The 24,741-nt window shown below is 31.2% G+C and overlaps 1 protein-coding gene across 3 annotated transcripts in view; it reads right to left on the bottom strand.

Moving 5' to 3' along the window:
- LOC127716606 (protein Fe65 homolog) overlaps positions 1 to 24,741 on the bottom strand; it is a 109,422-nt gene that overhangs the window by 54,775 nt on the left and 29,906 nt on the right. The window contains exon 1 of one of the 3 annotated variants that reach the window (XM_052222848.1): positions 6,924 to 7,375. The exons of 1 other annotated variant lie outside the window; for it this stretch is intronic. In XM_052222848.1, coding sequence (XP_052078808.1) covers positions 6,924 to 7,128 — 205 coding nt within the window. In that variant the 5' untranslated portion in view covers positions 7,129 to 7,375. Of the gene's footprint in view, positions 1 to 6,923; positions 7,376 to 24,741 lie in introns of those variants that run through there. One more of the 3 variants, XM_052222847.1, reaches the window with a different exon arrangement.

Here is a 24,741-nt window from a genome sequence, read left to right as displayed (position 1 = left end):
GCAATTTAACTTTACTCAAATTTCATAATCACGAATAAAGCCATTGTCATCTACAAAAATAGAAGAATATCTAAGATTTAGTAATATTGAAAATATTATATATCCTTAATTGAGCTGAAGAAGAATTTCATGAACATTAAGATATCAGGAAGTAAATTTAAATATTCAAATTCAAGGGAGGAAGAAAAAGAATTCATATGTAATTTCATATGAGTTTCAATGACTGGCCATACAAACAAGGATAAAAAAAGGGCTCCTATTGATGTTCATGTCATATTCCTTTTCTCTTCTTTACCTGATACAGCTTTGGATTTTCAGATTACTAAATGAAATGTGACTAAAAAACTATTTCAATCAATTTCTTCTCATAATACAAACATAGGCCCTTTAAAGCTTGCTCACTAACAGTTCGGTGTGAACCATTAAGGCTCTGTGTTGAAGGCCTGTACTTTGAACAATAATTGTTTACTTTTTACACATTGTGACTTGGATGGAGAGTTGTCTCATTGGCACTCATACCACGTCTTCTTATTTCTATATAGTAACTGATCCTTGAACGTACATAATATTTCAATCATACTATGTCTACAAAAGCCTTCGATGTACTGCAGCACCTGAGGGATTCGTGAACTCTTTTTGACCTCTAAGAAATTTGCTAAATGAAAAAAACAACTTTATCAATTTAGATATTTTTATAAAATCAATTACAAGCAGTCAAAATCATTGAGTATAAAAAAAAGTTCAAAGTGGCAAGTTGGTACTGAGTCTGTTTATCCTTCCAATCTTACAAGAAAAACTTGTTTTGTCAGTAATCAAAGTGTTCGGGCAGTAATTGATTGATTGATTACAGATTATTTCCCACAAATACAGAAAATCATTTCCTATTTTCGTGTTATGTCCTAACGAACAGATCAAACAAAAGGTAATTATGTGACATGCAAACTGTAATTAACAGGTAACATTTGACATTCATAATGATCCAAGACACCTTTTTTCAGTTAATGTTCATTAGTAAGTACAGACCTAAACTGCTGCTACAGAGAACTTTCAAAACAAATCACAAGCCTGAAACATGACGAGCTGAATATTTCCTTTTATTTTTTGGAGTCACCTTTTCAGCTTTATATTATTTATATATGGTATGATTGTCAATGAGACAATTATCCATCAGAGAAAAAAGGAAAAGGATGTAAAATAACTAAACATGTAAGGCCTTCTACAATGAGCAAAACCTATACCATACAGTCAGCTATAAAAGACCACAGCACAAAAAAATATGAAACAATAAAAAAAAACCAACAACATTTATTTGTCATAAAGTACTTGTGTTATTTTTGTTTTTTTATTACAAACTATTTTTTATCTTCCTAACCATGTTCTGATGTCTAGTTTGTATTACTACTTGAAATGCAAATGTTCTGATTCTCATTTTTTCATGTCCTGATATTTATGAGCCTTCAGTTTGACCCATGATGGAAGAATATTTTTGAAATAAAAATTTTCTGTGAAAAATCTCATTTATCACATTAAGTTTCATGTTTGTTTGAAATAATATCTCCTTGGAATATTTACTCATTCTAAATTGATGATTAATTTTAAATAAACAATACTTTTTAGAAATTCCTCATAAAAAATTCTGCTTCCGCACCTCTGAGACTATGGCTTTCTGAATTTCTGATACAGTCTCTGTAATACCATGACAATATTTTATCAATATCCAATTCAGAAAGATGACGAGCTGTCAAAACTAATAAATAACTTTATTCAACAAAGTTAATAACCAAAACAAGAAATCAGGGTTTATGTTTGAATGATCTCCTAAATCCCAACATGATACATATAACTGTCACAATTGGCAATTCTGAGAATATCTAAATGAATTAAATCTGAAATGATATTTGTGTGTTCACTATAATTGGTGTATTACTGATGCATTTCAGGTCCTACAGACTTTACAAACAAAATCAGATTGACTAATTACTATATACAAATAAAAAAAAATGTAGGTTATATATCAATAAATAACATCCCAATGACGGAAATAACCAAAAACATCTACAGGCAACAAACAGTCTTAAACAGTTGATAGGCTTCTATCAAATATATTAAGCTCTCTAGATTGTCCTATTTCTAAAACAAAATGTGAATACATACTGAACAGAAACTTTCATTGATCTGCAATACAATATCAAATTCTCCAATAAAAAGGAAAAAAATGTCTCCACATATCTTTAATTCATCTATAGTTTAAAAAGTCAAAAATACCAAGGGAACATCCAAAAACCAATGAAAGACAGTTAACACCATGACCAATATAAAGAAGACAACCATCACCAATATAAAGACAGACAACACTATGACCAATATGAAGACAGACAACACCATGACCAATAGAAAGAAGACAACACCATGACCAATAGACAGAAGACAACACCATGACCAATATAAAGACAGACAACACCATGACCAATATAAAGACAGACAACATCATTACTAACAGAAAGAAGACAACACCATGACCAATAGACATACAGACAGCACTATGACCAATATAAAGAAAGACAACACATGACCAATAGAAAGAAGACAACACCATGACCAATAGAAAGACAGACAGAACCATGACAATAGAAAAAAGACAACACCATGACCAATAGAAAGACAGACAGCACCATGACCAATAGAAAGACAGACAGAACCATGACCAATAGAAAGACAGACAAAACCATGACCAATAGAAAGAAGACAACATCATGGCCAATAGAAAGACAGACAACACCATGACCAAAAAAGTTTTCACTGATGGTCATAAGGAAAAACCTGCCAAATTAGCTGAGGTTCTATTTATATTTCTTTGTCTGATGTTGCCAATTTCCTTGTTTTAGGATGTTTACTTACAAACTCTTAATTGTTCATCTTCCTATTCTTTATAAATACCGTACTCTGCTTTCCTTAAAAAGACGGTGGATCAATACAACATGATATACTCATCTCCTGTAAAGTGTCATTACTACTTTTATAAGATAATGCATATCATAAATAATTTTGCATTTCATAATTCTACAATAAATGGAAGATTTATGATGTTAAATTGCTTTCATTCTCTTCTGTTGATAATACCCTAGTACATGCTATAATATAAATACAATTCTTTATAAACAAAATCCCACATTAGTTAACCGTTTTCTTGGGAGGAAGTTGCCATATCTATTTCATTTCTCTAAAAAGCTACTTGTAAAAACATCAGGTAAACTACTGCCGCCTTAGTTCAGCACTTTGGAACTGGATAAATCTAAGATTCATTATATTTCACATAAACATTACTTATTTCAAGATAATATATCCCTTAAATAGTTCTACATAAAATTCAAATTGCAAGAAAATTAATTAACACTTTTATGAATATTGTTTTAATGCTAATAAAAAGAAGAAGCAAGACTGGTAATCATGCTTTAAATACAATCCTTTTTGTTCTGTTCCAAGCATTGAAGTAGCAGATTAACTTCATGTTTGCATCATTAACAGCCCTGGTATCATTTATAGATGAAGAAGGGGATGTTTGCTACAATGTTAACTGTGATCATTCTCCAGAGGCCACCTTTTTGGAATGTTTTCTCTATGTCAAAACAATAGCTACCTGCTGTATAATGTTGTCTGTTATCATGTCACAGTGAAGGCACTTGTTGTAGTGTTGTCTGTTATCATGTCAAGGGTGAAGGCCACTTGTTGAAGTGTTGTTTGTTATCATGTCAAGGGTGAAGGCCACTTGTTGTAGTGTTGTTGTCTGTTATCATGTCAAGGGTGAAGGCCACTTGTTGAAGTGTTGTCTGTTATCATGTCAAGGGTGAAGGCCACTTGTTGAAGTGTTGTCTGTTATCATGTCAAGGGTGAAGGCCACTTGTTGTAGTGTTGTTGTCTGTTATCATTTCAAGGGTGAAGGCCACTTGTTGTAGTGTTGTTGTCTGTTATCATGTCAAGGGTGAAGGCCACTTGTTGTAGTGTTGTTTGTTATCATGTCAAGGGTGAAGGCCACCTGTTGTAGTGTTGTTGTCTGTTATCATGTTAAGTTGAAGGCCACTTTTTTGTAGTGTTGTCTGTTATCATTTTGCCATAAAGGCCACCTGTTATAGTGTTGTCTGTTATCATGACACCATAAAAGCCACCTGTGATCATATTGTCTTTTATTATGTCACAGAAAAGGCTGAAAGTTGTAGCGGTATCTCTTATTATGTTACAGTAAAAGCCATCTGATGAAATTTTATTTCTTATTTTGTCAAGGAAAAAACCACCAGTTGTATTGTTATATCTGCGATTATGTCAAGGTAAATGCCACCAGTTGTATTGTTATATCTGCGATTATGTCAAGGTAAATGCCACCAGTTGTATTGTTATATCTTATTATGTCACAGTAAAGGCCATCTGATGAACTGTTGTCTGTAAACAGGTCTTAGCAGAGGGTGTAGTGTTGTCTGTTATCATGTCACATCACAAACCATGTGTATTATATAAGTGTTCTGGTTGTGATAATTATTATATTAAGGCAAGGCTAACTGTACTTTGGTTTTTTTCTGGGATCATGTTAAAGCAGAGACAATATCTCACAACCACTTCTTTGTCCTTAAATAGAAGCTATATTATATGCAAAATTACATGAACTATCTTTTAAAACAAATTGTTGTTGAAATCAGAATTGTTCAAGTGAATATCTGCTAAAACTAAAGTTATATTTATACTAAAATCAACCGATGGCCAATTCATTAAAAAATTTCCTATTTCAAAAGTTAGCATTTAAAAACAAATTCTTATATATAAAATTTTATTTTCATAATTTGGTCGTCAAACAGACAATAGTAAAGCTGTATGGCAATAGAATTTTGATCGTGATATTTTACTGCCACCCACTCAAAAACCAGGCCAGAATTCTGGATGTTAGTCTCAATATTGGAACACCCTTTATTGTCAAAGCAATAAACTAAAATAAATGTATGTAACATGAGATGTTTTAATCAACTAACACAGTTTAATGGAGAAAAACATAAATGCATAGTCTAATGTGTAAGAATAAATCCTTAAAAAAGTCTGAATGTTGCATAATATACTATTTTTTCCAAGAACAAGTGATGTTCCCATGACAATGACATAATGTCAAGATTTATGTCAAGGGGAAAAATAATTCCATCTTTCTTAAAGCTGATAAAAATGGGTCATAAAACTTAATGTCTTTTAAAGCAAATTAAAGTCTGTGTCATGAGTCCTAAGGATGAAGAATTTTGCGGAGTGAAAAATTGTCACTGGCTCAAAAATTATGCCTGTTCGGAGGCTTTCATTCTTAGGAAAATTTTCTATTTATATGTCAATTTCACATACGTTTTGGGATTACAGTAAAACACATTAATATTACTCTAGTACACATTAAAGTTCAAGAATTTTATCTCAAGTGACAAAATTTTTAAAAGTCAAATGAAAAAATTAACAGAGTAGAACAAGTTTTCTCCCTTCAGGTTTCAATGTTGCGTTCAATGTCAAAAAAACTTTATTTGCAATTTTTTAGTTGTCAATTACAGAGCAACACTAAAGAAAAAGTAATGGATGAAAGGTTTTTCTGTGACATGTTGAAGATTATTATGCAAGAGTTCACTTTTGGGAATAACCTGGCATTGGTACTATCTATAGCCTACAATGAATTATTATATTTAATTTGGATTGAAGATTAGAAGTAACACTTTGGAAACTTTAACATAAAGTTAACATGTAGTTTTAAAAAAATATTCTCATTGTTTAGGGGCCAGCTGAAACCTGCCTCTGGGTGCAGGATTCTCTCGCTGCACTGAAGACCAACTGGTGGCCTTGGGCTTTTTTCTGCTCTTTGGTCGGGTTGTTGTCTCTTTGATGTATTCCCTGTTTCCATTCTCAATTTTATTTCACTTTGGAAACTTTAAAGAAAACTTAACATGTAGTATTAAAAAACAAATAAACTTTAAAAAAAAAAAAACACTTGTTGAAATACCCAAGGGGGGGGGGGGGGGGGGGGCAGGGAGCAAAAATCAGTGGGTATGTAGATAGGCATTTTCTCTTTTTTTCGACAAAGAGAAATTGAAGTGTCAGATGTTTTTTAGTCTTCATGCCAATCTGATTGAAAAAAATACTTTTCACATCAGGACAATAAAAGATTTTGATCAGGCTGCTATTTTCTGGGTAGATAGGGTTAGGGCAAACAAACATATTCTTTTTTATGGCCTAATTGAGGGTGAAATAGACCTATTTCTGGAAGGTCTATAAATATCATTTAATTCAAATGTTTTAATTGTTTAACAAAATCCTATTTTATTTCAACACACAAACTGGTTGAAAGCGAAAATGCAGGAAGATTTGGAACACATCAGAGGAGTTATCTCAAGAACAAATTCACCATAATTTTAATGCATGAAAATTTAGCATACATCAGAGAAGTTATCCTAAGAATAAATTCGCCATAACTATAAAACATTTGAGTAATTTAAGTCCTTAATTCCTGATTTTGTAGTCTTTTGTCATTGTTAACATTTTTCTCTCATGAAAACTGACAAAAACAAACTTTTCTTAACAGAATTATTTAATACATTTCTAATAAGTTTTGTATTATGCAAATTATGCAAAATAAAGCCTACAGGATTAACAAGTTTTATTATTTTTTTAAAAGAATATACCTACTATGATTTTATATGTTTGAACATGTTTTTATAGTTTTATTATTTCTTTGATGTCAATATAGTAATTCCAAGTTCATACTGGGAGTTCACCTGTAAATTATTTATTACTATTTCTGTAGTCGTTAAAACAAATGATATGTTCAAATGATTTTGTATAGAAAATTAATTTCTGTACTATTCCGTACTCATCATTAAATTCAAAAAGATAATTTCTGACAATATTTTCCATCCTACCTGGCAAAGGATTGTGATGAAATGTCCAAGTCTTTTCAAATCTGTTCAATCGTCTGTATAACGTTCCATATATATTAAAGTTAAATTTTCTAGTTCGCTTTCTATGTGAACATACCATATTGGGATCAAAGCTTCTTTTTATCCAATTGTAATGACAAAGTTCGTTAATGTTATGTTGCTTCCGTAAATTGTAGTCTCGAAGCATTATTATAACTTTTCAGTTGAGCAAATATATTTGTGTTTTACTATTATGGTCCTCATCGGAATACATTCCTTTTATGCTTAATCACCAAGTAAGATTCCATATTACAACAATGTTATTCAAAAAGAGCCGATTTCCATAAACAATCATCTCCAGAAATAAGATGACGAGACAGTTTGTCAAACACTTTAAAAAGACGCAAGTTGACTTTTGAAGATTTGTCTAATAACCAATGCATGAATATGACATTCAACTATAAAAATCTACAAATTCAAATTGTACCTTATAAAAATGATAATTTTCCATGTAATTTGAATGAAAAATTTCAAACAAGGAGTGTCAGTTGTCTGTTAATTACAGTTGAGAATAGTTGATTAAAATTATTTCTCTATAGATTTGATGTTATACTGTTACTTGGTACATCACATGTTATACTACCAAACAGTTCAGTAATCCCTCGAGTCCAACTAATGTTCTTAGTGTAGTTTTCCTTTTGTTTTAGAAAATTTCTCTGGATTATGTACGAACAATGAACTTTCACATGTGCATGAAATCATTTACTAAAAATTATTCTTTTTATCTAATTCTTATTTATCTAATTCTAACTTTTAATTGCAACCAAAACAAAAATTCTATTTAGAAAGGCAAGAATCTTTGCTATTTATCCATGAAATGAAATACTGAAACAAGAATGTCTTATCATATTATATATAAATAAAATTAATTGCTTTTTATCAACTTTCCAATAGACATGATCATTTGTTTTAGTTTCAAATTTTCCATTCCTTTGAAGCCAGATAATTTTCTACATTAAAATCCATTTATTATTCAGGGTCGTGTTTCCAGACAATATTTCCTGGACTGTCATGTTTTATTTCCAATCACACGATAAGTTTTCTCCAGTCTTCACCAAATATTACCCACTGAATATTGATAAGTCACTTCATCATACAAATGTCAATTTCAAGGGCCATCTAACGAACTAGTACTGGCTCAATTCAACTTCCTAATTTCACATGATTGCTTTTTTATAATCTTTATTTGTCATATAATAATTCATAGAAGAAATACTTATTTTTCTTTAGTTTACCGATGGGTAAAAGAAGATTCCATTCAATTTTTTTTTTAACTTTGTCTATTTTAAAACTTTCTTGATTAATAATTTGATCAACAAAAAAGATATTCCTAAGCAACAGTTCTGTTTCCAAATGTTACAGCAGTTATAAGAACCCTTAGATGAACGGCAACGAGTGTAACTCAAAATCAGATTGCAAATTTATCATTCAATCAGAAAAATGAACCAAACATTTAATTATGAATTTATCAACGACAAAACTTTTAGTATTTGATTGAGAATTGCATTTTGAGCTTAAGATAATATTTCTTGGAAAGTTAATTCCTGATTAAAGAAATCTGATTCTGTGATCAATTTCCTCTTGATCACTTGAAGAAAAGTGCAAAATTTAAAACAAAAAGCCATATATCAATCAGTGCATAGTAATGAATTCCATTTCTTTTCACGTAATTCGTTTTGTTCTATCCATTCATCTCACATTTGTCATGGTGAACTTCTATTCAGGCACAAAACAAATTGAATATGTCCCTTCTTTTAAATTTTCCATGTTTTAACGAATAAACATACAAAATCATTGGATTGTTTTCATTCAGACGATCGTGGAAGATCAATTTATCCAATAACGAGCTAGTAGATTACTTCTATAAAGTTCTTGACATTGCTGTACCTCGATAAACCTTCAATTAATATGTTTACATTTAAACTAGTGTTAATTTTTGATGTAATAGAATCAAATTTAGGGATATTATTTAAACAGTTCTTTTAATTAGTGATTTAATCAGTTTTCCAATAAAACAATGATAGTAAAAGATCCGATTCTATAATAGACATCTACTATTTGTACTGGTACTAATAGCTCTCTTTTATACTGTATTCTTCATTATTGTTTTGCATGTTTCTTATTTTTCAATCTTTATCTATTTATGCGTAGTAAAAAGTGCTGTTCTGATTTTTATAGTATATTGTTTTATCTACTCTTTGTTATGGTTTCGAATTCCCTCAACACCAACTTCAGGTAGTTAGACTACAGCATTATTATTCAATTAATTTTTTTCTTTTATCTAAATCTCAAAAGACTTCAAGGTAATTAAGCATTGGAATTTTTCATGCATCATAAATTGGGATCTTCGTAAATCTCATAAGTTTTACACTGATTAGATAAATTTTCTAAAAAACCAGTCATGATTTTCTTTAAATCGATGAATTGAACTGTCATAACATCTCAGGGTTAAGTTTTACATTAAAAAGACATTTAGATGCATGATCATCTTGAGCAGTACAGTTTTAATATTGTATTTATATTGTGTCATAGATCAAACTTATTCCTTCAGTGTATGTTTACTTGTTTTTGTTTAAATGTCTTTTTGATCGAGTGAAGCCATTTCAATTGATATTTTATAGTGTGTCTTTTTATGTTGTAATGTTACACTAATGTCTTAGGTTAGGGTGAAGGTTGACGCCTGTTAAAACGTTTAAAACCGCTACATTTTAATGCACCTGTCCTAAGTTAGGAGCCTGTTGTTCAGTGGTTGTTGTTTGTTGGTGTGGTTCATAGGTGTTCCTCATTTCTCTTTTTTTATATAGATTAGACCATTGGTTTTCCTGTTTGAATTGTTTTACACTAGTCATTTTGGGGCCCTTTATAGCTTGCTGTCCGGTGTGAGCCAAGGCTATGTATTGAAGGCCGTACTTTGACCTATAATTGTTAACTTTTTTATAAATTGTGACTTGGATGGAGAGTTGTCTCATTGGCACTTATATCACACCTTCTTATTTATATATACCATCATTATCTATCAATTTTATATATAATAATTATCATTTCTTAAATTCTAATACTTAATACAAATTGCTCATTTTACTAAAGTAGTACATTCATATTACTGACTCAACTTGAGCATTATCTATATAAACTATCAACTATACTTGAGCATATATCATAGACTGTACTCGATGTAGAACATATATATCATTTACTCTACTTGATCAGTACCTACATGTCACTGACTCTACTTGATCAGTACCCAAGTACCTATATATCATTGACTCTACTTGATCAGTATCTATATGTTATTGACTCTACTTGATCAGTACCTACATGTCACTGACTCTACTTGATCAAAACCCAAGTACCTATATATCATTGACTCTACTTGATCAGTATCTATATGTTATTGACTCTACTTGATCAGTACCTACATGTCAGCCTCTATTTGATCAGTACCTACATGTCAGACTCTACATTATTAGTACCTATATGTCATATACACTACTTGATCAGTACCTACATGTTATTGACTCTACATGATCAGTATACGTACCTTCATGTCATATAATGATATACACTACTTGATCAGTGCATATATGTCATATATTATACTTGATCAGTACCTATATGTCATATAAACTACTTGATCAGTACCTACATGTCATAGACTACTTGATCTGTACCAATATGTTCCTGTTTGAATGGTTTTACACTAATAATTTTTGGGGCTCTTTATAGCTTGCTCTTCGGTGTGGGCCAAGGCTCCGTGTTGAAGACCGTACTTTGACCTATAATGGTTTACTTTTATAGATTTTGACTTGGATGGAGAGTTGTCTCATTGGCACTCATACCACATCTTCTTATATCAATATTAAGTATTTCCTAAGCTTATGCAGTACCTATATCTATCATTAACTAAACTTCAAGAGTACATAAGTCGCTGGTTAAATTTGGAGCATACTTTCAGACTCAACAAGAACACACTTCACACTGACTTAACTAGAAAACAGATCAATGTCACTAACTCAACTTGAGTCATACATACTGTAGAATTTTTCTTGATGGGTTTCAATGGCCATATTTTCACAATTATGATAAAATCCTGAAAATATAATCTATATTGAACTTGATCTTTCAAGAAGATTTATTTAGACTGAATCAGAGATCAGAAAAAAAATCTGTAAATAAACCTCCTGACCAGGATTTGTGAATTTATACTCTAAGAAAAATACACTTTACAGTTCATATCTTTGACTTTTGAGCTGTACAAACACTTTAACATTAATATCATCACTCTTATCAATGATAGCACTCTCTGATGTACTATGTCATGTTATAAAATGCTTTTATCTTCAGGATGAAGTTCTATTTTATCAGCTGTCAACATCTGCATGTACTTTGATTACTCAATGATGAAAGATTGATTGATTGGTGTTTGCTTTACGTCCAGTGGCAAATAGTTCTTGCATGTTTAGGACGAGAACAAATCAACAATAAATACAATAGGTAGGGGTCCACCTAGATGAGGAGCAGGACATTTGGATGCCACTAAAAATGCAGGTTTATTGAAAAAGGACAGAAATTTAACCATGAAACAGGATACCTCAACAAGTTGTTGCAAGGGTTCTTAACATGCACTGAGCATGGCCCTCTCTCTACACAAGGCATTGGATTTCACATCCCCATTCTGACAGGACATTGCTGGGAATTATATATCCAACACAGCAAAATGGATATCCCACTTTGGCAAGGGTTTCCCTGCTAGCCCAAAGAATACCAAGATGACCATATTTTAATACATAAGACACCCTTTCAGTTCAAAGACATTTACAAAAAATTCATATAGCAGTTCTTACCAAAAATACTTTTCCCTTGTGTTTTACATCTTTTGGTTGGATAAGGTTCATCATTGTTCTGTGAAACATTTTACAGAATATATTAAGTTAATGTATTATTTTTCCACTCAATAACATCCCTAGAACTAAAGAAACAACTCTGAAACAGCTGTTGATCTATACAGTGAAAAAATTTAGACCATGATTTCTAGTATTATACTAAAGGTATGATACTGACATCAAATACAATCAAGTAAACAAATAACAAAGACTAGACTAAAAAACCTCAGCGTTCTTCACCTCCGCAAGGATTTCTAATGGTCAATAACACTGCTTCATGTCATAAGATTTTGACAAATTCAATTATTTGTAGCTATAGAATGTTACTATATGAAATCTAATTACAGAAGCTAACTAGACATACTTCATTTGTCTCACAACATTTACTATGATCCCGGCTTGTTTCTGTCATGGAATTGGTAATTTACAGTATATGGTTAATGTCTAACTACAATTATATTGTTTCTCCATTTTTAAAGATGTAACAAATCAGTGTTTGGAAATTGCTGTGTCATAGATTTTTTTTCTTGTGAAGTTAATTACAGTAAAATTCAATTCATCATTAGATTTCTAATACTTAAGAAGGAAATATAAAACCTGAGATACAGAAGATAAATAAAGTCCAGCTTTTAATCTTTTTGAAACATTATTTCAACTTTACTTTTTGTTAATATTTGCATCAGTCTTCAAGTAAAAAATGGATTTTGTAATGCCTCTTTTTGTGAAAGGTACTTCATAAGAAAGGTCTCTGAACAAATTCAGACACAGTATTTTTTCATTGCACCAAGTGTTTACACAAACTATAACAGGAGTGCACATGCTGAAATGTCTCGCCTGTTTTACTGACCATTGATTTTATGTTGAAAGTCTTAAAGATAAAGGTTTTACTACAAGTGTCACATAAACTTAACATTTTTAAAGATCCATAACAATGAGGTCAAGGTAAGATAAAAACTGTCACACAGACATGTACATCTTACAATTATTCCATACACCAAATATAGTTGACCCATTGCTTATGGTAATTGAAAAACAGACCAAAACACAAAAACTTAATGTTGACCAGTGAACCATGAAAATGAGGTTAAGGTCAGATGATACTGGCTAGACAGACATGTACACCTTACAAAATTGATCATTCCATACACCAATTATAGTTGACCTATTGCTATTATAGCATTTGAAAAACAGACAAAAACACAAAAACTTAACATTGACCAATGAACCATGAAAATGAGGTCAAGGTCAGATGACACCCACAAGACAGACATGTACACCTTACAATCATTCTATACACCAAATATAGTTGACCTATTGCTTATAGTACTTGAAAAACAGATCAAAGCACAAAAACTTAACATTGACCAATGAACCATTAAAATGAGGTCAAGGTCAGATGACCCCAGCTAGATAGACATGTACACCTTAAAATCATCCATACACCAAATATAGTTGACCTATTGCTTACAGTACTTGAAAAACAGACCAAAACACAAAACATTAACAATGACCAATGAACCATGAAAATGGAGTCAAGGTCAGATGAAACCTGCCAGTCTGACATGTACCCCTTACAATCATTCCATACAACACATATAGTTGATCTGCTGCTTGTAGTATCTGAGAAACGGACCTCATCACGTAACTTTAACCTTGATCACTGATCCATGAGGTTGAGGTCAGGTTAATCCCTGTCTGACGGACATGTAGACATTGCAAGGAACCCGTATACCAAATATATTATCCTATTACTCATAATAAGTGAGAAATTCACATGACAAAAAAACTGTAATTTTTTTTCAAGTAGTCACTGCACCATGAAAATGAGGTCAAGAACAATGGGCATATGACAGACGGAAACCTCATAACATAAGGTATCTGCATACAAGGTATTAAGCATCCAGGTCTTCTACCTTCTGAAATATAAACCTTTATACAAATAGTTTACGCCGCTGCCGCCGGATAGTAATACCTATGTCTCGCATACTGCGACTTTCGTCGCAGGCGAAACAAAAACCCAAAGGAAAGAAGAAGCCCTTTTATTGCTTTCTTCAACTTAGCCCTTTTTTAATACCACATTACTTGTAAGTTCATCCAACTGAATACAAGGAGTTACTGTCATGGCAAATGTCAAATTTTGTTTGAATAAAAGTAATTATTTGTTTTACACCAATTTTACTATCAAAATGAATTTAATAATCCCTTACATCTTAAAAGCAGTATTCCCTGTTAAGAAAAAAATACCAAAAGGTATATATCTGAGTCTTAAATCAGTGGCCCATCCCATAATAAACAAAATAACAACTATTATACAACAACTCATTATTTACCAAATACATTATTCCAAGCACTAATGTTTGGAGAGATAGCTTTTATTACATCCAGGGAGCCTGTAATTTTAGTAAAAATATATTCATATATAATGGCACATAAAATTGAATTTTGGCTAAATTGCTAGTTATATAATAAATAATGTTTGTTAGGAACTATTTGAAATTACTTAATGACAAGTTTCAGAATTATAGCATTTCAAATCTTTATTCTTATGATTCTTTGTAGTAAATTGATACAAATCACGAACAGTTCTGGCATATTACACAATACATACCGCGGCAAGTCAGGCGAAAGGTTTCATTACATTGGTTTTCCCGCATAAAATTTGTAATATCTTTAATTAAGATAAAATCTCATATCCATAAATCCTTAAAAAATTATCAAAATTATTATGTATCACTGTCAATTTTTATCATTTTGATGTAAAGCAAATTATTAATATTCAAGAACAACTTTTCAATTTACATCGATGCAATTGCATAAAATAAAAACTCATGGAATTTGGTAATTAAATAAATGCTGATTTATATGATCTGTTCATCCTATTTCGACTCTTTAAAATTCAAGAGTCTATGATCTAAATTGAGATATATTATATGGCCTTCCAAATACCGTTTCGATCCCTAACATCATTGAAGAGACATTAATTGTCGAAATCCGGATATGGTGTACAAATTTTTGCACCTCAAGTTTGTGGAATACCATATTTCCGCAAGTTAATTGTTTTCTGTTTGGTATTAAATTAATATTAAGATCCATTTTGTTAAATCTGGTGATCAATTTCTTTGGCAATCGCCAATGTCAGTCAGCAGGGTTTAAGAACATCTGTCAAAAATATACTTTTTCACTCTTTTAGTCTTTTGGAAAATGTTGTTTGTGCTGTATTTAGACCCCTCTACCAAGAAATTTGTTTTACATGCACACGTATAAAAATTGCGGTTTTTATCCAACGCAATCATAGGTTAGAACGTTGTTTATAATTAAGACTTGCTTATATACATATATATATATCTATCAAATCTTTTTTTCTTTCTACATTTGTCTTGGTCAATTTTAATAAAATCTGAAATTAACAATTAAATTAATTAAATGGCTTATTAAATAATCCTTATATGAATTTTCCAATTTTATTGAAACTCCTTTACTCAGCATTTTGTTTTGCCATTCCTTCCAAAAATTCTAAATGCTAGAAAAAATTTAAATAAAATTTGAGTCCTAACCTTAATTTAAAGCAGGAAAAAATGTGTAAATCAACAATTTTTTTTTTACCATGCCTAAAAAATTTTTCATTAGTATTGAAATCAACATTAATATTCATAAAGGACTTCAGATATTGACTGGACCAAACAATTTCTATTTGACTTTTGCAACTGTTTGACAGTGGGTCATTTTGAATGACTGTTTTAACCAAAAGCAAAATGAATATTTCTGCATAAGTATAATGATATCCTTCTGTTTTATTGTATGAATGCATTAAGTGGATTGTTGCTTAAATTCCAGTAAAAGAAAACCAGTTCAAAAGGACACTACATTTAGATTTAGAGGAATCTTTTGAGAGCCTTAGAGTAAATCAGCAATTCAATCCCTCATCTATACAAAACACGATGATTCCCATCAAATAACATCACATTTCTCCAAATGCACATTCCCGTCCATAAACTGTACTGATGGACAATAATGTTGCTTTCTTGTTGGCACACAAATCACCACCACCATATAACATTTCTATCTGCTTTTTGTTTTTACTGATTCCCATTGTTGAGTTTTATTGAGGACAATTTCCCACACTAATAGAAACCTGACATTGGCATAAAATCAAGCTTAACCTTATTGGAAAACCAGCACATTTCTATCATTAATAAATATATTCATGACCTCCCAACTCTTTAGTAATAAATTCCTAACTGTCATCTCTATATAAGATTCTAAAATGACCTCTTTATTTCGCTAGCACAAAATATATTTGACACATGCACACAAACTTACTGTTTACATTCTTATGATTTTCATTTGTATCCTAATAAAATATATACATTTTAGCTGCTTGCATAAAATGTATTATATATTTTAATTCAAACAACATATATTTAGCCTCCAATTAGTTTTTAAACTTATCAAATATGAAAATATAATGTACATATTTTATGGGGAGGAAACGTGAACAGCCAAACATTTGTAAAGTATTTTTGTACGCTTCGACCTATAATGTCATGCTCTTTGTTCATTTTAACATGGGAAGGCATTATATTTGACCATATTTTCACCTCACTAATGCTCAGTGTAAAATATCGACAAATATAAAGCCTACTCATGTTAAAATGAGGATAGAGCATGATAGCCCTAAATATAAAGTTTTAAGTATCATATTAACTTATCAATATCCAAGAAAATGAGGTCAAGGTCAGATAAACCAAGCAAGAAATACATGTACACCTTACAATCATTCCATACATTGAATATAAGTGACCTATTGCTTATAGTATACAAGAAACTGACCAAACCCTGAAAACTTTATATTGACCAATGAACCATGAATATGAGGTCAAGGTCAGATGAACCCTGCCAGACAGACATGTACACTTTACAATCATTCCATGGATCAAATATAGTTGACGTATCAAATACAGTATCCAAGAAACAAACTTAACCACGAAAACTTATCATTGACCAATGAACCATGAAAATGAGGTCAAGGTGAGATGACAACTGCCAGTTGGAAATGTACACCTTACGATCATTCCATACACCAAATATAGTAGACCTTGATAATGATTATAGTATCTGAGATAAAGACTTGACCATGAAAACTTAACCTTGTTCACTGATCCATGAAATGAGGTCGAGGTCAAGTCAACAAAAAACCAGCTGAGGACCACCTCCGGGTGCGGGATTTTCTCGCTGTGTTGAAGACCCATTGGTGCCCTACGGCTGTTATCTGCTCTTTGGGCGGGTTGTTGTAGGAAACAGTAATATTATGTCAAATCTATTACAAAAAAATATCCAATGCCTTTAAAATTCTGATTTTAAATAGTTAAATAAAATCAGCATCCCCTTAAAGTAAATTAAATTTTTAAAATTTGAAAGTAGCTGATAATGCAAAGATAGATTTTCCCCTTTCTGAACTGATGTACAAAGTGGATTTGTTGATCATTAAAATGAAACCACAGATGTTGATTTCCTCTGAAAATACCTTAATCTTATGGCAATATGTACTATTGTGCTGACTTATTATTTCTCTATCTTTTATGTAGGAAGTTTTATGCATTAATCTTTTGAAAAATAAGAAATATTAAGCAAGAAAAATTGCCTTAAAAGCTATCAATACATTTCTGATCTTCTCTTTGGACATCTCAGTTTACAAAAGTCACAATAATTAACTCATTTACTAAGCTCTATTTCCAGAAATAACATTTTTTATTGCACAAATGTCTACAATTGACTGACGAATCTTTAATAAACATAATTCAATTAATCAAATATATCCAAATTTTGAGATTGTTTGAAAGTCAATCAAACATTGCATAGGAAGCAGACTACAGGTCACATAAAACTTGTCAAATCTAACAGATATCAGTTTAGAAAAAATATAACATGACTTTTCCATTTATAGACCTATAAATCAAATATCAGTATCTCAAAAATCTTATTTGAGTTAACTTCATATTTTCTGATGCAACCAATTAGTCAAAATTGTGCAGTTACTTTAAAGTACAAAGTTTGATCCAGACTCCAGTAGTAAAGTACATCAACGCTTAATATATATGGATTGCATATAACATGAGGATGTACAGCATTATATGCAAAAAGTATTTGTCACATACAATTTTTTGCAATAATATCATATAAAACCTTCTTTTTTTTCAAAACTTGGTACCAATAGAAGCATTATAAATTGTCACAGGTTTATTTGTTTATATTCTTATTGCGAAGTCGTCTCGTTTTCTGACTATATTTTCCAGATATTTGCTATATATATTAACCAAATTAATTTCAATAATCATAATACATGTATATGTTCACCAAATTAATTTCAACAATCATAATACATGTTCATATCAGGAGAAAACAAAAACATCAGAAGACAAAATCATGACAAAATAAAACAATTCCACGTTTTTCAACGCATGATTTGATGAATTCAAAACCATAAATGCATTCAAAATATTTTTTCGAAAAAAATGTGTTTTTATATGATTGATTGATTGGTGTTTAACGCCACTTTCAGCACTATTGTACTATTTTGTGGCAGTCAGTTTTTATTCATGGAGGAAGCTGGAGTGCACAGACAGAACCATAACCTTTGATAGGACAATTGACAATCCTCAAGTCAATTAAGATTAGAGTCATGCGCATGTCTGCCCCATGCTTGATTTGAACTCACAACCTCAGTGTTGACAAGCTAGTGATACAGTAGTTCAACTATTTAGACCACTCGGCCACTGAGGCTCTCTGTGTTTTTATACGAAATATGTAGCATAAAATCATAGGTGATGAATACATCTTCCATAGTGCTGGATTATCTATAAGTTTGTAATATCCTATTCATTGTTCTGTAAATAACTTTTATACTAAAAAACTGCCATAAGTTGACTATTCCTTCTGTTTAATTCATTTTTGGTAATATACTTTTGGCGTGGCTCAGTATCTATACATCCCGCCATTTTGTTTTTCTTTATTGAAATAGTTATTTGTTTTTATAGTGATTAAGATTATAACATAATATTGAGTGCTGTACACAATTTTTTGACATTTTTACCTATTATGTCTGTTTGTTTTACTCACACATTGTTGTCAACATAAGAAAATGCCTGTACCAATTCAGAAATATGACAATTGTTTTCCATTCGTTTGATGTGTTTGAGCTTTTGATTTTGCTATTTGATAAAGGACTTTCCGTTTTGAATTTTCCTTGGAGTTGGGTATTTTTGTTATTTTTCTTTTTGTTACCTTCCGCCTCTCTTTGAGGCTGCAACACAATAAGAAGTATATCAACAGAGGGGAAGTTAAAATTGATATAGTATTGTGTTCGTGTGTTAATCTATCATACCAATAGAAACTATCAGCAGTTGTGTTTTATCTGACACTGAATGCTGATGGTCCAAAAGTAAAAGTTTGAAATAAAAAATATATATTTGTATAAAAATTTCTGAAGAATGAGAAGAAAGTTATTGGACAAAGTTAAACAAAACACTGTACTTGACAAACCTTTTTGAATTTATACTTAAATTTTTACTAGAATAAATTCAACATTTCATGCTTTGATGTCTTCTGAAAAATTAATAATAGTTCACATTATATTATTTTAAAAACTTCATCCAATGGAAAAATAAATGGGGAATGTGTCCATGAGTCACAGATGATGCCCCCACTTGCATATAATGTTATAAAGGGACATAAGAACGGTAAAAGTGACACTACCCAAATTTGTACTTGATCTGAGTTTTGTGGTAATTAGCATTGTGTATAAGTTTCATAACATTTGGTTAATGCAAACTTAAGTTAGAGAACAGAAAAGAAAAAAACAGCAATTTTTCCATTTGTGAAGGGGCATAACTCTAGAACTGTAAAAGTGACGTCACCAAAATTCAAATTTGATCTGTGTTTTGTGGTAATAAGCATTGTGCATAAGTTTCATAACATTTGGTTGAGGCAAACTAAAGTTAAAGAACGGAAACGAAAAATTCAGCAATTTTTCCATTTGTAAAGGGGCATAACTCTAGAACGGTAAAAGTGACGCCACCAAAATTGAAACTTGATCTGTGTTTAGTGGTAATATGCATAAGATTCATAACATTTGGTAGAGGCAAACTTAAGTTATTATAAAATGAAAACGGAAAAATTTGTAAAGGGCATAACTCTAGAACGGTAAAAGTGACCCCACCAAACTTCAAACTTGATCTGTATTCTGAGGTAATAAGCATTGTGTTTAAGTTTCATAACATTTGGTTGGGGCAAACTGAAGTTAGAGAACAGAAACCAATTTTGGGACGTATGTATGGATGGACGAACAGACGGACGAACATGGGTAAAACTTAATCCACCCCTCCGCTATGGCAGGGGCATAAAAATGATGCATTTATAGTATATGAAGATTCTTAACCAATATTTGACCTAATTATAAGAGAAATGTTGGTTAATCTTTCAGTCTTAAATCGCTTGCCGCTATCAGTCTCTTATAAATAGTATCTTTATGGCTTCTTTTTAAAGAATTGAAATGGCTGAGACTCTCCTAAAATCTGTTGGCTTCCTTTGTAGTAAGAATACCTTAACAGGATTTCATAAAACCAGCTCGACTACTTAACAGGAATTATTAAATGCCTTTAAGCATCTTACCAAGTAATACAACAACATGTTCATCCAATAAGGACGATCAAATTGTTATTAAAAACCGAACAAAAGCATTTACGATTCTATCAAAAGAGGAAGCAATATGAATCTTAAGATGTGGTAATGAGATAAGAAAAAACTTTTGGCAATATCTTTAACTCTCTCACACATGAATCCCAATAAATGAGGCTTGAAATAGTTTTAACACAGGATATTGCATCAATAATATAACTGTGATAGGGACATTAAATCACAGTTCTGACTCACACCCCTGAGGGAACACTCTTAAAAAATTTTATTGAAAAAAGTCCTTATTCAGGACGCTGCCATTTGAATGAGATGTTGCACAACTGAAGTCAAATTAATCCTTCTAGATCTTGGTTTATTGCATAGAGAGGGTTTTAATCACATAATATATTAAATGTTACGACAACATCGTGGAAATTGCAAATCGTTGAAGCAACATGAACTGTTGATTCTTACAGAGATTAGGATTCAATATCAGGGAAAACACTGATACTCATCATTAAACAGAATTAAAGGAACTAGAAACACACACTGAAAATGTTTGCCCAACAAGTAAAATAAGCAATAATTGTACGGAAATGAACATTTAGTACCATTTAGTATGCAACAGATACAATTTACAACTTTCCCACATGTTTTGTTATCCTTTTCTAAGCAGAAATTTTTTTCCAAACTGTTCATTTATTTGCATGTACTGTAACAGCATTTTAATTTTCTAATTGAATACAAGATTAAAAAAAGAAGATAAACTTATTTCAAAATCAAGTGCTGTTCATACATATGTAATATATGCCTATCAAACAATTCTCTTTTTCAAAAAATGTCTTTCTTAAAATTGTACTTCCCTTAAACATTTCTTATTCTCTCACTCTATTAGAGTAGGGGACAAATACATTTATCACTCAATCTTTGGCATCAAATGGAGGATTTATCAGAATTTATGTTTGGGTGGACCCTATTCTGAGATTTTTTGTCCAGCAATATTTTTGTTGACCTTAAAAAAATTACACATAAAAAATAATCCTTTATGTGTATGTGTAGGGGTACAGAGTGGGGAGGAGAAATACTCTAGAACCATCCTCTCAAATCAACAATTTTTCCTTCAAATCAGTTCAAGTAACTGAGAAAAAATTAGTTCATTAAAAAAACGTCTAAGTTTATATTTTTCTTGGGGCAAAACAATCTTTTTTTAACCACAATGAGTATTGTACTTACTTTGATAATTTCTGGTATTTGCCATTATTTTTAGACAAAGTCCTTGTGAATAGGGAATCTAGTATTCTTGTGAATAATTTGTATTATGAGGATACAATTAGTATAATCTTATCTCTCTTATAACAATATATCAAAGTTATAAAAGATAAAAGTTATATATAATAGGATAAAACTGATATGATTATTATTGGTATTGATATTCTCATAACAAAGGCTTACTGACCAATTTGGACAAAAGAGTCAATGATTCTTGTATATTTATGGATAATAAATGTACTTTTACTGAACAAGGAAATTATCTTTTTATCACTGAAATATAAAGCAAAAAATATGAAAAAGGAAAAGATAAAGACTCCATACAATCATTTTCAGAACAATAGAAACTTAATTTTCATATCAATTTAAAAAGAGTAAACATGTCAATTAAGAAAAGAAAAGTTGAACAATTCTGTATTTAAAGCGTCAATTAAGCTTGGCACAGGACTATGTTGGAAGAGCCCTCAATTTCACTAGAACAACAAGCGCTATAAGGTCTGGTTTACAGAATCGTGAATAATGGTCCTAAAACTAAAGAAAAATGAGGCAGAAATAAAGTTAGAGAACGGAAACGAAAAATTCAGCAATCTTTATATTTATAAAGGAACATAATTCAAGAATGGTAAAAGTGTTGCCACCAAATTTCGTACTTAATCTGTATTATGTAGTAATAAGCATTGTGTATAAGTTTCATAACATTTGGTTGAGGCATAACTCAATAATGGTTAAAGTGACACTACCCAAATTCAACTTGATCTGTGTTTTATCAGTGGAAGTCAAAATTAAACATTGCATTGTATAAAGCATTGATTGTAGTTGATTCAACTATAATCATGGACAAGACAGATAACTCCAATTTTAAAAATAATTACTTGATATTTAGAAGAAAATAAAAATTTTGCAATTTTTCCATTTCTAAAGGGGCATAACTCTAGAATGGTAAAAGTGACTCCACCAAAATTCAAACTTGATCTGTGTTTTGTGGTAATAAGCATTGTGTATAAGTTTCATAACATTTGATTGAGGCAAACTAAAGTTAGAGAACGGAAACGAAAAATTCAGCAATGTTTCCATTTGTAAAGGGGCATAACTCTAGAACAGTAAAAGTGACGCCACCAAAATTTATGGGATTTCTGGGACGTACGTACGTACATCAAATGGACAAGGGTAAAACTTAATGCCCCCTCCGCTATGGTGGGGGCATAAAAAGATTTTGGAATAATGGGGTGCTAAAATATAAAGAATAGAGAATAATGGTCAACATTCATAATAAGATAGAATGGCATAAAAAAATAAAGAAATGAAGACCCCCCCCCCCCTTTCTGTCCAGACCCTCAGCTATACAATAAATTTGATGGAAAATGAAGGCAACAATTTTGTATTAGCAATTAATACAATAGGCAGGTTCTACAATGTGGGATGGCAGGGATGAAATGTAGGATTTTTGAACTGACACTGGAAAACTATATGGTATGTTGGATTATAAGGGACAGAAATTTTGCCAGGTTCTTAAAAATGCAGTGTGACACTCTCATATCTCTACAAGAGGCGTCTGATTTAATGTCCCCATTCTGACCAGACATTGCTGTGAATTCATACATCCAGCACAACCAAACGGTAGCCCCACTATGGCAAGGGTTTAATGCAGGTGGGAAGAAAACCAAGGGATCATATTTCTATACCCCAGTCACTCGTGGGTTCTCTAGATAGATAAAAAATAGCAGCATTGCTGGTGCTGTAACTTTAACTTTAATGTATGGTAATTTTCATGTGTTTCATGAGAATGTAACCTAATGTATTTTCACCTTAGCAGTTGTTTAGGAAAAATACTAAATGTGTATCTTAGGATAATACCTAAGGAGGAAACATTCTGTGAAGTTTCAATGATCTGGGTTGAATGTAGGGAGTGAAATACACAATAGCTACCACCTTTTAAAAATTTTTATTGTTGCCAAATTTGGGAAAATGAGAACAAAATCCTAAACAACTCCTAAATGGATAGTGCTTAAGATTACATAATGTGCAAACTTTCTGTGAAAATAAGTACCCTATTTTTTCCCTCCTGCTTGACTAATATCACTGTACTATAAGCCAATATTGCACTTCATGCAACCCAACAAAAAAGCTCCACAAATAAGCTAACTTGTACATTCAGTTCATTGCATAACAACCTAAATTGCGCATTATTAAAGCAGGAACATTAAGAAGTGATTCCCAAGATATAAAATAAGAAAAAATACAAATTTACAGGAAGTGAGAATAATTCTGGGAATGAGACTTTACTGATTTGCACCACTATCTCTGTTCACTAAATATCCAAAAGATAGAAATCATTCGGAAAACAATTAAATCAGGAAGAATTGTCGCCAATTACTGAGCAACAACATGTGTCTAATGGCTTAACGGAGGGTTTAAAGAGATAATATAAGGAAGTTATTACAAAAGACAGCAGATGATACCGTCATCAGTACAGTTAGACAATGTTTTGATATGTCACGTACTCTTGGCAAAATATTGCGTACCAATTCACATCACATAAGTAGTTTAACAATCAATTGAAAAATGCTCATATAGATCTTATCAGAAGTATAAAATCATTTAGTCTGAATATCTATTTAACATTCTATTTGTTTTTTAGATTCATTGGTTTCAAACATTTAATAATAGCTGCAATTCAGGAATCTACTGTAAATTCAGTAATTGTTGCAAGCTTTTATTATTGCGATTTTGAAATCAACAACCAAAATTTGAGATTATATATAGTTATTGTGATTTTAGAAAATGCTGAATACACATATATGTATCGGATATCAGAATTCTTCTTATCCCAGTCATATTATTCGCATTAATGAAAACTTCACAATAATTTTTCATTTAAAATATGTTCTAAAATCAATCTCAATAAAAGTTTTGCTGAAAAGGGATACAACTCAAAAAAT

The sequence above is a fragment of the Mytilus californianus genome, unplaced genomic scaffold (assembly GCF_021869535.1).
Source record: "Mytilus californianus isolate M0D057914Y unplaced genomic scaffold, xbMytCali1.0.p SCAF_9, whole genome shotgun sequence".
In the NCBI taxonomy this organism is placed as follows: Eukaryota; Metazoa; Mollusca; class Bivalvia; order Mytilida; family Mytilidae; genus Mytilus; species Mytilus californianus.
Note: the sequence above shows the minus strand (reverse complement) of the source record. Positions and strands in the feature narration are given on the sequence as shown.